Consider the following 13,638-nt stretch of genomic DNA (forward strand, 5'->3'; position numbering starts at 1 on the left):
AGGTCTGACTGTGTTTGGAGGCCTCTCCTAGGTGGGCCTCCACCTGCTTTCCAGTAATGTGCAGGCCCCTAGGTGAGCACCCTTGCTCCCTGTGCCCACCTGCTCACTGCCCCTGCTCTCTCAGGGGTCAGAGCACACTTGCCTCAGCTGGTCTCTTCTCAGGCCTCCTGGAAGGGTTCAAAGTGGAGAAAGCAGATCTGCAGGAAGCACTGGGCCGGAAGGAAGAGTCGGAGCAGCAACTGGTCCTGGAGCTGGAGAGCCTGGGGCGGCAGCTGGAGCAGGCGGCCCAAGAGCAGGCAGCCCTGCGGGAGGAGCGCTCCATCCTGTGGAGCCAGAGGGAAACTTGGGCTGCTGAAGCAGAAGCAAGAGAGGCAGGTAAGGAATGTGGATTTGGAGGGCAGAGCTGGGGTGGGCAGCTGAGCCCAGGTTCCTGGAAGTGTGGCCTTTCTAGAGGTGGGATCTGGAGAGCGGGGGCTCTTCTGGGGAGTCCAGGAGTGTCCGCTTAGGGGGTGCTGGCAGCGGAAGGGCGGCTGAGGGTCCTGAGGCAGTGGGCTCCTGGTTGATACTGTGCTCCTGGGAGGCGAGGGTGTCTCTAAGGCAGCAGGTGGGAGCTCACCCTGAAAGGCGGGCTGCTTGGAAGTCATGCCAGCCCTGACTTGGAAGCATTGTTTTGACAGAAGTAGTCCACATGTTTTCAGATTTTTAGACATTTTAGTCTTGAAGATTTAAAATGAAAATAGTCAAAAAAGGAGAAGCTTAAGCGGTGTGTTTGTGAGTCAGTGCGGCTTCATCAGAGCCAGCTCTGCTGACACGAAGGCTATCCCAGGACATGTGGCTTGCCCTGTGGCCCTCCTCGGCCTGCTCTCTTCCTGTCCTGCTCGCGCAGGGTCTGTCTGTCTCACGTGCCAGGTGCCTCTGGTGGTTGCCCGAATCTGTCCAGTGGCCACCTGGGCAGGGCCCCTCTGCTGTTCTGCTGCCTGTTGGAGTTACCTAACGGGGGGTGTCTTTGAAGCCTGTACTTGGTGTGAGAACCTTGTTCGTTACATGCACCATCCAACCCATTTTCCACAAATTGTTATTTAAAAAATTTTTATCTTTAAAAAACACCACCAGCGTACTGGGCACGTTGACGCACACCTATAAGCCCAGTGACTTGGGAGGCTGAGGCAGGAGGCTGGCAGGTGTGAGGCTGGCAGACTGGCTTTTGGCTTTGTCCTTCGGTGTTGTCTCTGTCTTGTTTCCCTGGGCGCGCCCTTGGCTCGCTGCTTCTCCCTCCTGAGTTCTGGAGCTTGCGCAGGACCTGGGATTCTCCTCACCTCTCCCACAGTGTCCACACCTTTTATCCTTTGGCTTTTGAGTTTCCTCGAGGCCCTCAGCCCAGAGTGTTGTGTGGGAGTCCCTCTGCCCACTCCTCACTGGTCATTGCTCCATGTCCTCCTGCTCACTGGCTCTGGCTCTGCCTCTGATACTCTGTCCATTTCCATTTCTTAATGTAAATTTCAGACATTAACTGGCCTCTCCGCCTGTACATCTTTCCTCAACCCTTTATTTTGGCTGTTTTTCATTCTTTTGTCTTACCTGCTTCTCTTACTGAGTTTTTAAAAGTGAGCCTTTGGTCCTCTGAGTCAGTGCCACAGCCTCAGGGCTGCAGGAGGGCAGTGGTGGTGTCCTGGACAGCTGCTGGCCCGCTCGTCCTCCTGCCCTTGGCAGACTTTCTGCCCACGTCTGTGATACTCTGCATCTCCCTTTGCAGGCACTGCTGTCACTGCAGCGCCCGAGAACCCAGGTTTGTAAAAGCATGCGTGATTGCTGTGTGCCGTGCGCACCTTTGCATCAGATTCTGTTTATTTACTGGAGAGGAAATTTATTATTTACTAGAGAGGAAAAGTATTTCAGAGCTTTTGTGGCAAACTATTAAAATGAAGTGACACATGATCCTCAGCATCATTCATGACAGCTGCAGAGTCGTCCTGCGCAAGCACATGTCATGGCCGCCGCAGCCACCAAGCCGCGCTGTGCTGTGTGCGCTGGGCTCTCACGCAGGTGTGGTTGTGGTCGGCTGGCCCTGCTCCAGCCTCCTGCAGGTCGCCAGTGGAGCGACCTGGCCTGCTCCCTCCTCCAGCACCGGCACTGAGGGACTGCTGTCTGGGCTGAGCAGGAGCTGCTGGCGTGGTCGGACCCAGGCCCTGGGTCGCTCTGGTCACAGCAGCATGGCTGAGGCTCATGTGCTGTAGTGGCTTATTCACGAGCACGAAACTTGAGAGGGGTTCCTTGGTGGTGATGATAGTTTGTCATTAAGACTGACAGGTTTCGCAGCTGGGGAAATGTCCGAGAGTGCTTACTATACCTGCTCTTTCAGTGTTGGAGAGGAGCTCGGGATCCACTATCAGCAAGCCCCTTTTCTTTTTTTTTTTTTTTCAGGGTGGTAGAGGTTGAACCCTTGTGGGGCAGCCTTGCCCAGTTCTTTTTATTAAATTTTTAGCAGTATCTCACTAAGTTACTGAGGCTGACCTGGTTCTTGCTATCCTCCTGCCTCAGCCTTCTGATGACTGGGATTACAGGTGTGTGCTGCTGCACCTGGTAGCAAGCCCTCTTTTCAAGATGTTTATTAATCTGTGGTTTCAGCGTGGGTCTGGGCCTGGTACCCCAGTGTTGTAGTCTGTTTCGTGTTGCTATCACCAAGCACCTGAGGCTATGTAATTTATAACTAATAGAAACTTGTTTCTCATAGATCTGGAGGCTGGGGAGTCTGAGGAAAGGTGTTGGCAGACCTGGGAAGCCATGGCCTTCTGTGACTTGCCTTGCAGGTCAAGGCAGAAGGTAGAAGGCCAAGAGAATGCCCCCCGAAAACCCTCCTGTGAAGGTGTTCAGTCCGCCTGTGAGGATGGGGCCCTTGAGGCCCACCCCTCTTCAGGCCCCACCCCAGACTGTCATGCTGGCCGTCACAGTTTCACCCTGAGTCTTGACGGGCAGACCTTCAAGCCGTGGCTTTGGTTCCATCAGTTGCATGGTGGCTCTCCTGAAGCGAGTCACGGCCCTGGCACTGCTGTGAGCCGGTCTCTGGCACCTGTGGTGGCCCATCCAGGTGGTTCTGGCCGAGCTGCCTCAGGGTGGGCATTCAAGCTGTGCCTGTGGGCGAGCTCCAGCTCATGCGGGGCTTTCTACCTTGGTGAATTTAAGTGCAGACAGGATCCCCGAAAGTTGGCTGTACCTCACTGAGATACCAGGATGTGTTCTTCTCAGGCTTTTAAAGGTTTTTATTTTAACCAGTTTTCATTGAGAATCTGTCATTTTTATTTACAGAGGTGTCTTGCAAAGTCATGGGTGGGTTAGGTGTGGGCTTAGGGTTTGACAGACATGGGCTGTGCTGGTCCTGGGGTGATGTTCATCCTCACGGTGGCTTCTGCCTCTGCGGTGTCACCGTCCTGTGGGAGGGGACGAGGCCTGCCTGCCTCTGTGGGCACCAGGCTTGGGAGCTTGGTGGGCCCATGTCTCAGGCCTACCCTGCAGGGAGGCTGGACCTGGGGGCTGCTCCTTCCTGGACAGCCATGAGCAGCCTGTCAAGGCCTGTCGCTGAGCCTCGCTGTGCGCAGTCTGCTCCGTCAGGGGCTCTTCCACATCTCCTTTCTGTCTCCTTCAGCACTGCGGAAGGAAGTGGAGTCTCTAACTAGGGAGCAGGTGGAGGCCAGGGAGCAGGCGGAGAAGGACCGTGCAGCCCTCCTCTCCCAGATGCAGGTCTTGGAGTCTGAGCTGGAGGAGCAGCTCTCGCAGCACCGTGTCTGTGCCAGGCAGGTGGAGGAGGCGACAGCCCTCAAGCAGCAACTGGCTGCCCTGGATAAGCAGCTGCGCAGCCAGCGGCAGTTCATGGACGTAAGCAGCCTGAATGGTAGCCTGTGTTCCCATTGCTAGGTCGTCACAGCAAGTGGCTTCTGTCACAGGACCCTGCAGGTCCAGTGATCCCCTGTGCAGGAGATGGCTGTGCGGCCGACTCTGTGGGCTCTTGGGTCCTGTCCATGTTTCATGATGATGATTCTCAGGGAAGAGTCTGCCTCCTGTGGCCTGGGGGGGTCTGTGTTCCAGAGGTGTCTCTGGCCTGCCCTGCTGGGAGCCCAGGATCACCTCCTTAGGCCTGGGTTATCTGCCTCTCATGATGTCAAGGGCGTCTGTGTTCCAGAGGCGTCTCTGGCCTGCCCTGCCGGGAGCCCGGGATCACCTCCTTAGGCCTGGGTTGTCTGCCTCTCATGATGTCAAGGGCGTCTGTGTTCCAGAGGCGTCTCTGGCCTGCCCTGCCGGGAGCCCGGGATCACCTCCTTGGGCTTGGGTTGTCTGCCTCTCATGACGTCGAGGGGGTCTGTGTTCCAGAGGTGTCTCTGGCCTTCCCTGCTGGGAGCCCGGGATCACCTCCTTGGGCTTGGGTTGTCTGCCTCTCATGACGTCGAGGGGGTCTGTGTTCCAGAGGCGTCTCTGGCCTGCCCTGCTGGGAGCCCGGGATCACCTCCTTGGGCCTGGGCTGTCTGCCTGTCATCATGTCGAGTGGCTCCAGAGGCCCCTCATGTTTCATCTTCCCAACTCCATTTACACAAAGGACCGTGATGAGAGGGGCTGTGCCCAGGAGCAGCCTGCAGTGCTGGGAGGGTGGACATGTGCAGTGGGGCAGCTGTCCTCTCCTGGTGTGCCGCAGCTGTCCTGGGTGGTCCTTGCAGGAGCAGGCAGCTGAGCGTGAGCATGAGCGGGAAGAGTTCCAGCACGAAATCCAGAGGCTGGAGGGGCTGCTCCGCCAGGTGGCCGGGCCGCGGCCCCCAGGCCCCCGTGATGACCAGGTGGGTGAGCCGCCTCGCACCCTGCCTCCTGGGAGCCCCCTCCGGAGTGTTGCTAAGCTCTGATTCTGCGTTTTCCCTCCATGTGCTCGGGGACGACAGCGCGCACCGCTGGAGGAGGAGGTAGGATGGCCGTACCGCTGTGCCGGGCCCCTCAGCATGGCTGATACCCCTGCTGCTGCGGCCCCGCATGGCCAGCGGGGCACGTGTCCACTCTATGTCTTGGTGCTCTCGTGCATGGCCAGCGGGGCACGTGTCCACTCTGTGTCTTGGTGCTCTCGTGCATGGCCAGCGGGGCATGTGTCCACTCTGTGTCTTGGTGCTCTCGTGCTTCCGCTCAGGTCTGTGGCTGTCTGCACCCTCCTGTCTGAGCTGGCTCTAGATGATTTGCTTATCTCTCTTAAAATCAAACCTGTTTTGAGGAAATGGTGGGTTCCATGTGGTGGTAAGAAGTAAGGCTTGGAGAGAACCCTGTTCATGGTTGCATCCTGTAGAACCTGACAGGGTGGCAATGGAACAGAGCCACGTGCCCTGCAGCACCCTGCGCCCGGGCAGCGTGGACCTGCCGTCTCCAGAGCATTCTCTGGTGGAGCCTTGGATGCTGCTGCTGGGGACTGGCTTCCCCCTGTTCTCTGGAGAGCCATCCAGGTCATTGCAGTCTTGAGGGGTCCCTTTTGCTGCTGAGTAGTATCCGTTCCTTTTTGTCAAATGAAGTTTTAATTTTCTAACACATCTTGTGTTCTGTCATTGCTTTTATGGGTCTTCTTGTTAGGAGAATGCGCTTCCTGAAACAACTGTCATGCTTTCTGTGGGTTTCATTGTGCAGCTGAGGTCTGGAAAAACTGTTTTCTGTCACTTGAGTTGCTGTTCAACAGTCTGTTTTATTTCTTGTACTTTTTTGTTGTTTTAGATTGAACAGTTGCAAGAAAAATTGAGAGAAAAATCGGATGGATTTAATGAGTTGGTTATAAAGAAAGAGTTGGCAGATAGGCAAGTGTTAATCCAGGAAGAAGAAATTAAGCATCTTGAGGAGACCAACGCCAACACCAGAAGACAAGTGGCCCAGCTCCAGGAGGAACTGGAAAAACAGAAAAAGATGGTGAAAAAATTACAAGTAAAGCAACTGCATCCTAGGAATGCCGTGGGCAGTGAGGCGGGGTAGGGGCCAGGCAGGGGCCGGACAGGGTCAGCACCTCACTCCCACTCGGCCCAATCTGCCACCTGCCAGGAGCCTGGTGCACCACAGTCCTAGTGGCCTGCTTAGTGACTCGCTTCTTGCTCACTTCCTGCCGACTTAGTTGCTCACTTAGTTACTTACTTCTTTCTTGTTGAGTTGCTGAGTTGCTCACTTAGTTGCTCACTTCTTAGTTCCTCAGTTACTACTTCTTGCTGACTTAGTTGCTACCTCTGGCTGACTTAGTTGCTCACTTAGTTGCTTAGTCACTCAGTTAGTTGCTCACTTCTTGCTGACTTAGTTACTGACTTAGTTGCTCACTTATTTGCTCACTTCTTGCTTAGTTGCTTAGTTACTTATTTAGTTGCTTACCCCTTCCTCACTTAGTTGCTCACCTCTTGCTTGCTTAGTTGTTCACCTCTCGCTTAGTTGCTCACTTAGTTGCTTAGTCACTCACTTAGCTCACTTCTTGCTGACTTAGTTGCTTGCTTAGTTGCTACCTCTTGCTCACTTAGTTAACTCACTTCTTGCATGCTTTATTGCGGCCTGAGCTTCTACCTGCCCAGGAAGCAACCCTGCCTTCTTTTGAGCATTTGGCTGGCAGAGCTTGAACTTCTAACTTTTAGTTCATGTCACTGGAAGTTAAAATGTCACTTGAAAAATGAAGCCCAAGGGATGGTTTAACTTGAGAGTTAGACTGAATCCTGTTAGTTTTTATTAGCCAGGCCTTGTTCTTCAGTGTTGGTGAGAGGGGACCGGACCCCCGAGGACAGGGTGCCCTGGTTTCACGTCCTGGGAAGAACACTCAGCACCTGTGTCTCCTGGTGGTCTTGCTTAGCCTTGCCCTGCAGGGGATCCTGCCCTGTCCTAGCCCTTCCTGTGTGTCCCTGAGGAATCATTTCAGGCTGCTTTGTCCCTTTGTCATTCACCCAGGAGATATTCACTGATCTTATTAGTGCTGGGGATGAAGAAAGTGACTTTTCCCTCCCAGGTCCCACCACCTGTTTAACTTTGTGTGCTAGTTTCTTGCCCACCTGTGTGTTGTGAGCCGTCCCCCCACTTAAAATGTGTTGATGTCCCTCAGATGAAGGTGCTGTCAGCCATCCTTTTGCCAGTTTTCCCCCAGTGTTTTGGAATTGGTGACAGCCTAGTGCCTTTTGTGCTGTGTGGAGTGACTATCAAGGACTGTGGCTTGATAGTGGCTCTCTTCAGTTGGGGGGGCCTCAGCAGGAGCTCAGCTGGGTGTTGTCTGGAGCCCCTGGGCACAGGTGAGCACAGGGCCCCACTGCTTCAGGAGAGCTGAGGGTGGTTCATCCTCAGCAGACAGCAGAGTGGTCCCTGATTGTGTGAGTGTCTGCCTAAAATAAATTTCCATCTCTCTTAAATAGGATGAAGAGGCACTAAAGGAACATCAGAGGAGGGACTTGCTGCTGGTGTCCCTGCCGCAGTCGCAGCCCCCCGAGGGCCCCGAGGTCTTGTCAGAGGCGGCGCAGAGGGTCCTGCTGCAGCGTGAGCGCCAGGCAAGTGTGGCACAGGCAGCAGCACTGCCCAGTTGGCATCTGATGCCCTGGCTCTGCTGTGTGGAGGGCCAGGTGTCCAAAGACAGGTGTCCCGTGTGTGCTAACACAAATCCTTCGTGATTCTGTCACTTTTATGTGATACTTTTTATACTTCTAGAATCTTCAAAGATATTTTGAGTAATTATTAAGTCAACTAGAAAATTAGATAATTTTCAATACTTTTTGGTTTTAATGCAAGGTTTTGGACTTAAAAGAACAACTAGAAAAGATGAAAAATGACCTAGTAAGTAAAAATGAAGAAATACTACTTCTGAACCTAAAACTAAATGTGCAGAGCGACCCTGCCGCCACCCGAGACCTTGGAGAGGAGAGCGCCAGTTCAGAGGTGAGCCGCACAGGCACCCCCTTCCTCCAGCACAGGAGAGGGACCCGGTGGGCAGACAGCTCAGGCTCCACGGGCGCACGTGGCAGCAGCCCCCTCAGGTGCGCAGTGGAGAGCCAGCAGCCCCCAGCCCTGCATGGCAGTTGGGTCTGCCAGAGGGTCTTGGGGTAGAGTTGTAGGAGAGCTCATCCCTGTGATGGCTGGGGAGGGGACGTGTCCTCACTGGGCCTCCCACACACCCTTCCTGCCTCTCCACGGGAAGAGCCTGTCTGTGCATCAGCCTCATGGGGAGGGAAGCAGCCTCCACATGGGGACAGTGTGGGAGGGAACCTTTAGGGGTGTTCGGGGTGACCTTGACCTACCTTGTTTGGGGTTATCCTGTGGTGCCAGCGGCACTGTTCCACCCTGAGCTGCTACTGTGGGAGGAACGTAGGTGTGCCTGCCACTCTCATGATGGTGCTGCAGGCAGAAGGGGTTTGCTGAGCCTGGGATGACCTGTCCTCCCAGGAAGCTGCCCCCCTGGCAGAAACAGGGAAGAGGCCTTACTTGTCCTTTGAAGTGTGTTGCCTGGGAAGTGTAGTGATGGAATCTGGAAAGCCAAGCAGATGTGCCACTTTAACAGATGTGAGCAGAAAGACATTTTCTTGTGGGATTTCTGATTTTCAAAATTTAAACTGCAGGCCCTTTTGGTTAGGGTGGCGTTTTGTATCCGTGAGGTCAGGGTTCACAGAGCAGGTCTCTGCTGGCTCTGTTCCTGAGGCGGTGCTCCCAGCGAGGTGGGTCCTGTGCTGGATTCGCAGCCCCTGGCTCCTGGGTGTGATCTGCAGGCGCCTGTTTCCTTGTGCAACCTTCATGATACTTTGTTTCGATAACTTCGTAGGCCTTAGGGCAAAAAGAAGTTTTGTGTGCAGTTTTTCATTAAAACTGTATTTATTGGCAAAATTTAAAAATATCCTCTTGTGTTACTTTGAGGAATGCCGTTAGAGCATGAATTAACTAATTTATCATTATTATTATTGGTACTGGGGTTTGAGCCCAGGGGTACTCTACCACTGAGTTGCCTCTCCAGCCCTTTCAGTTTTTTCTTTGAGAAAACATTTTGTTGAGTTGCTTGGGCTCACCTTAGCTGGTGACCCCGCAATGACTGGAACAGGACTGTCGCTCCAGATGTTTCCCCTGCGAAAATGCTTTGTGGTCACCACACACTGTTCCCAGCTCTTGGCAATGTTGCCAGCACTTGTCCTTGTCCCAAGATGTGGCTTGATTACCCTTGGTTTTGATTTTCCAAAATTCAGAGTCTGTTCCCTTTGCATGATGTGTTTGAGTCTCAAGCCTGTTGCTGTGTGCATCAGCGGAGCCTCTGTCAGCAACCAGTTTCCCTGTGGATCAGTGAGTCCCCCACTGCTGAGCAGCACCCAGTGGATCAGTGAGTCCCCTCCTGCTGAGCAGGGCCCTGTGGATGTACTGCAGTGATTTCCATTCACGTTTGTTGGGATATTTGGATTGTTTTTCGTTTTATCAAACACGATTCAAGCTGCTGTGAACGTTCATAGGGAGGTTTTTATGAGAAGATGAGTTTTTTGTTTTTGTTTCTGTTTTTGGTTTTTGGTACCAGCGATTGAACTCAGGGGCACTTGACCACTGAGCCACATCCGCATCGCTATTTTCTATTTACTTAGAGACAGGGTCTCACTGAGTGGCTTAGCTGAGGATGACTTTGAACTCGAGATCCTCTTGCCCTAACCTCCCAAGCTGCTGGGATTACAGACATGTGCCACCATCCTTGGCAGAAAATAAGTTTCTATTTATTTTTGTAAATATCTACAATTCCTGGCTGATCCATATGTTAGAAGAACGTTTTACTGAAGGGAACTTGGGAACTGCCCAGGTGCCTTGACCCTGTTTTCTGTCTCCCACAGCCGTCCTGTCCCTCCCAGCCACCATGCCCTCTTTTTTCATGGTGGTCAGTCTTGGCCATCCTGAGAAATGAACATGTGGGTTATATCCTTGTTTAATTGGCATTCCCTTAAGGGGTTGATCTTGAGCATCTTTTTGTGTATTTGCCATTCATACCATGGGGAATTACTTATTCAAATCTGGTTAAGTTTTTAAAAGTTTGTTCCTTTTGAGCTTTGGGAATTCTTTGTATCTTCTGATCACAATTTTTTTATACATTCTTTGTCTTTTTTTATTCTTGTATTTCCTTCTCTTAACATTGTCTTCATGTATTTCACAGAGCAAAACTCGGTTTTGATGAAACCCACTGTATTCATTATTTCATGCTTTTGGAGTCGTATCTGAGGGTTTTTTGCCTAACCCAAGGGCAAAAAACTCCTGTTTTCTTTTGGGAGTTTCACAGTGTTACTTTGCATTCAGGTTTTGATATGCTTTTTACTTTCTGGCGAGTGTGTACCTGATTGTGCTGGTGCATGTTCAAAGTCTACTTCCTGAGCTGTTCTTGCACCTGTCTCGAACACCAGCCAAACGTGCGTGTGTGTACCTGTTTCTGAATCCGTTGCTGATCCCACTCTGCCAGTTACAGTAGCTCACAGTCAGTGCTGTGGTTTGGATCTGGAACTCCCCCTGCCCACTGCATGGTGCTGTTGGGAGGTGGTGGAGCCCCTCCAGGAGGGTCCCAGTGGGAGGAAGTGCGGCCTGGGGCGTGTCCCTGATGGGGACCTTGGGACCCACCCTCCTCTCTCTGGCTTCCTGGTTGAGGGGAACGGGCCTCCTCTGCCATTGGCTCCTGCCACAATGCACTGTGCTGTCATGGAGCCTCAGAGCCATGGGCGGAGGCCCCTGAGGCCTTGAGCCAGAACCACCCTCTGTACGCTGGGTGGCGCAGGTGTCATCCCTGTGATGGGAGGTGACACGTGACGTCTGGAGTCAACAGTGCTCATTCTCCAGTGTGTTCAGTTTTCACCAGATGGTTTTACTGAGCTAGTTCCTTGTCTCTCCATGTGAATTTTTAATAGACCTTTGCAGCTTCTGGGGTGGCCATGCTTGTCTTCTCTTCAGGTTCAGTCCTGTGTTCCTGATGCGCTGTGGTGTGTTCTGAGTGGTGTCCTTGACATTGGGCAGCTTGTGGGGACTCTGCCTTCCCGAGTGTTGAGGCTTTTTCTGGCCTCTGAGCTGCTCTCTCTTGCTTGCAGGGGCAGCGACCACCCCTGCCCTGGTGATGGCCTTGGCTTGTTGTATGGACTGACTTGTGCAACTCGGGGGTCTTGCTCCCTGCTTTCCTGTCTCTTGGGGTCATTCCTCCCTCGGTAGCCTGGCTGCCCTGTGTCCTCCTGCTGGGCCTGGTCTGCCTGTGTTGCCCAAGGCAGAGTGTCAGATTCAGAAACCTGCCATCCAGTGGTCTCTGCCACGGCCGAGCCCCTGCACAGGCTCCCCATTCTCCTGTCAGGTCTCACATGAGGGATCTGAGCAGCACCTTTCCCAAGACTGACTCTGCACCCCAGCCTGTGTTCCAGCCCTCCCTGGCCCTGGGTGACCTCTTCCAGCATCTCCTCTCCTGAGGACCTTCAGGGTGTGGCCACAGCATGCACACAGCTGTCCGATGAGTGCTTTTGCAGTGGCGTCCACCCTTCAGTTCAGCTGTCCTTTGCTTTCTTTTGGCACCTTAGCCTTCCCACACCTCTGCCCTGCTCCGTTGCCTTCTGTCTGGGGACTGAGGCAGACTTTGGTGCCTCGCCTCTCAGAGTCACCTAAGTGTGGTATCTGCGTTGGGCTTACAACTTCTGCATTGCATGCCACTTTACCTTAGCGTAGTTAGAGCATTTGGTGAATAAGCAGAGTCAAAACTGTCCCCCAGCCCCCCTCACTTGCTCGTGAATGCAGAGACGCAGGTCTGTCGCAGATGGTGAGCAGTGTGCAAAGCCGCGGAGGGAGGAGGAGGAGTGGCCATGCACCTGCAGCGTTGCCTGTGTGTGGTACTGTATGAGCAGGAAACAGCTGAGAGCGTCCTGACCAAGACTGGAAGGGCCTCGGGTTCTTATTTCTGTCCCTGTGTGGGCTGGGTTTGCGTTTGGGTTGAAGCCACTGAGGGACCACCAGTGAAGCTAAGCAGAGCCGTGAGCCTCGGCTGCGCTGAGAAGCAAAACATCAGACAGATGGTGACCACTTGTTTGTAAGTCATCTAGAACACAAGTTGGGTAGAAATTTTCTCTTTTAGTCACTACCAGTGATGGGAGAAAATGGAGTTTGGAGCCATATTGACATGGATTTCAGCCCTGGTTTTCCACCTGCAAGTTTTATGAGTTTGTAGAGAATATCTAAGGGCCATGTTGCAATATTCCCACCTTTATGGTGGCAGGATTAGGGCAGAAAGCTCTTCTAGTACCTGGCTGAGCCAGTACCTGGCAGTAGCCCAGGCGTGGGAGTGCTTGCCTTGTGTGGCGTCGTGTGGACAGCAGGGCCCTGGGCTCTTCCTGGGTGCACACCCTCCAAGGGGCAGGCTGTGGCTTTCAGCCCTTGGGTGATGGCAGACCCTCTGGCCAGTTTTTTCACTCTTACTCTGTTGCTGGGATGATACCTAGAACCTAAATGCCCTTTCAGGAAAATGAAACAAAGTATCTAAAGGTTAGCACCTAAAAGGTGGCAAAAGCATTGTTCTATAGTGTCCTGGGGAGGGGCCGGGCTGGGCAGAGCCCGAGGCAGGAGGAGGAGGCATGCAGTCAGTTTCCAGGCACCCACCAACTGTGACATTGCTGTCTTGCTCCCGTCACTGTGCTGTGCTTCGAGCCGTTTGATCGCTCGTAGCTGCTAAATGAGTTTAGGGTGATGTGTGAGGAGGTCCAGGGCTGTTCCTTTGGTAACTGGCCTCTGAAATGTGCTTTCTCTTCAGGTTGAGTACAGCAGAAGTTCTGAGGTTGAAGAGCTGAGAGCCATTATTGAAACTTTGCAAGAGAACCAGAAACGGTTACAGAAGGATAAAGCAGAAGAAATTGAACAGCTGCATGAGGTCATTGAGAAGCTGCAGAGTGAGCTGTCCCTCATGGGGCCTGTGGTGCATGAGCTCAGTGACAGTCAGGTGGGCAGCCTGTGCAGTGAGCTGCTCTGTTCCCAGACCCAGGGCCCTGCAGGGCAGGTACTGCAGGCTGAGCTGGAGGCTGCATGTGCCGCCAAGGAGGCACTGGGCCAGCTGTTGGCTGACCAGGAGCGTGAGCATAGCGAGGCCCTGGAGGCCCTGCAGCAGCGCCTGCAAGCTGCAGAGGAGGCCGCTGCCCTGCAGCTAGCTGAACTGGGACGCACTGTAGCCCTCAGGGAGGCTGAGGTCCAGGGCATGGCTTCCCGGATCCAGGAGCTCGAAGCCATCCTGAAGGCAAGGGAAGCAACAATTGCGCAGAGAGATTTAGAAATTGGTGCTATGAACCAGAGGAAGGCAGCCCACTCCACAGAGCTGGAGGCTGTCCTGTTGGCCTTGACACGCTTCCGCCGGGCCCTGGAACAGCAGCCGTTGGCTGCCCCAAAGGAGCCTCCTGAACTCCAGCGGCTACGAGTGCAGTGTGTCCGCCTCAGCTGCCAGCTGCAGGCTCTGAGCCAGCGGTTTCTGAGGTGTCAGGCGGAGCTGGGCAAGCAGCAGGCCTGTGTGGATGCAGAGGCTGTGCGCGAGGACTGGCTGGAGCAGCGTGGCGGAGGCCCCCACAGCCGAGGCCCACAGGTAGGCCTTGACCCTGCTGGCCTCGAGCCCAGCTTCTGCACCTGAGGAGCTGGGGCTTCATGTGGCCGGGGCTGGGTTGCTGG

The 13,638-nt window shown here is 53.8% G+C and overlaps 1 protein-coding gene across 12 annotated transcripts in view; it reads left to right on the top strand.

Annotated features, from left to right (window-relative positions):
* The window catches only part of Pcnt (pericentrin), a 91,829-nt gene that overhangs the window by 49,583 nt on the left and 28,608 nt on the right, over positions 1–13,638 (top strand). For 8 of the 12 annotated variants that reach the window (XM_047565152.1, XM_047565146.1, XM_047565151.1 and 5 more), the window contains exons 20-28: positions 163–375; positions 1,754–1,786; positions 3,641–3,870; positions 4,704–4,820; positions 4,920–4,940; positions 5,728–5,931; positions 7,380–7,511; positions 7,750–7,896; positions 12,740–13,555. In XM_047565152.1, coding sequence (XP_047421108.1) covers positions 163–375; positions 1,754–1,786; positions 3,641–3,870; positions 4,704–4,820; positions 4,920–4,940; positions 5,728–5,931; positions 7,380–7,511; positions 7,750–7,896; positions 12,740–13,555 — 1,913 coding nt within the window. The remainder of the gene's footprint in view (positions 1–162; positions 376–1,753; positions 1,787–3,640; positions 3,871–4,703; positions 4,821–4,919; positions 4,941–5,727; positions 5,932–7,379; positions 7,512–7,749; positions 7,897–12,739; positions 13,556–13,638) is intronic. The other 4 variants (XM_047565148.1, XM_047565149.1, XM_047565156.1 and 1 more) reach the window with 1 other exon arrangement.

Source organism: Sciurus carolinensis, chromosome 9 (genome assembly GCF_902686445.1).
Source record: "Sciurus carolinensis chromosome 9, mSciCar1.2, whole genome shotgun sequence".
In the NCBI taxonomy this organism is placed as follows: Eukaryota; Metazoa; Chordata; class Mammalia; order Rodentia; family Sciuridae; genus Sciurus; species Sciurus carolinensis.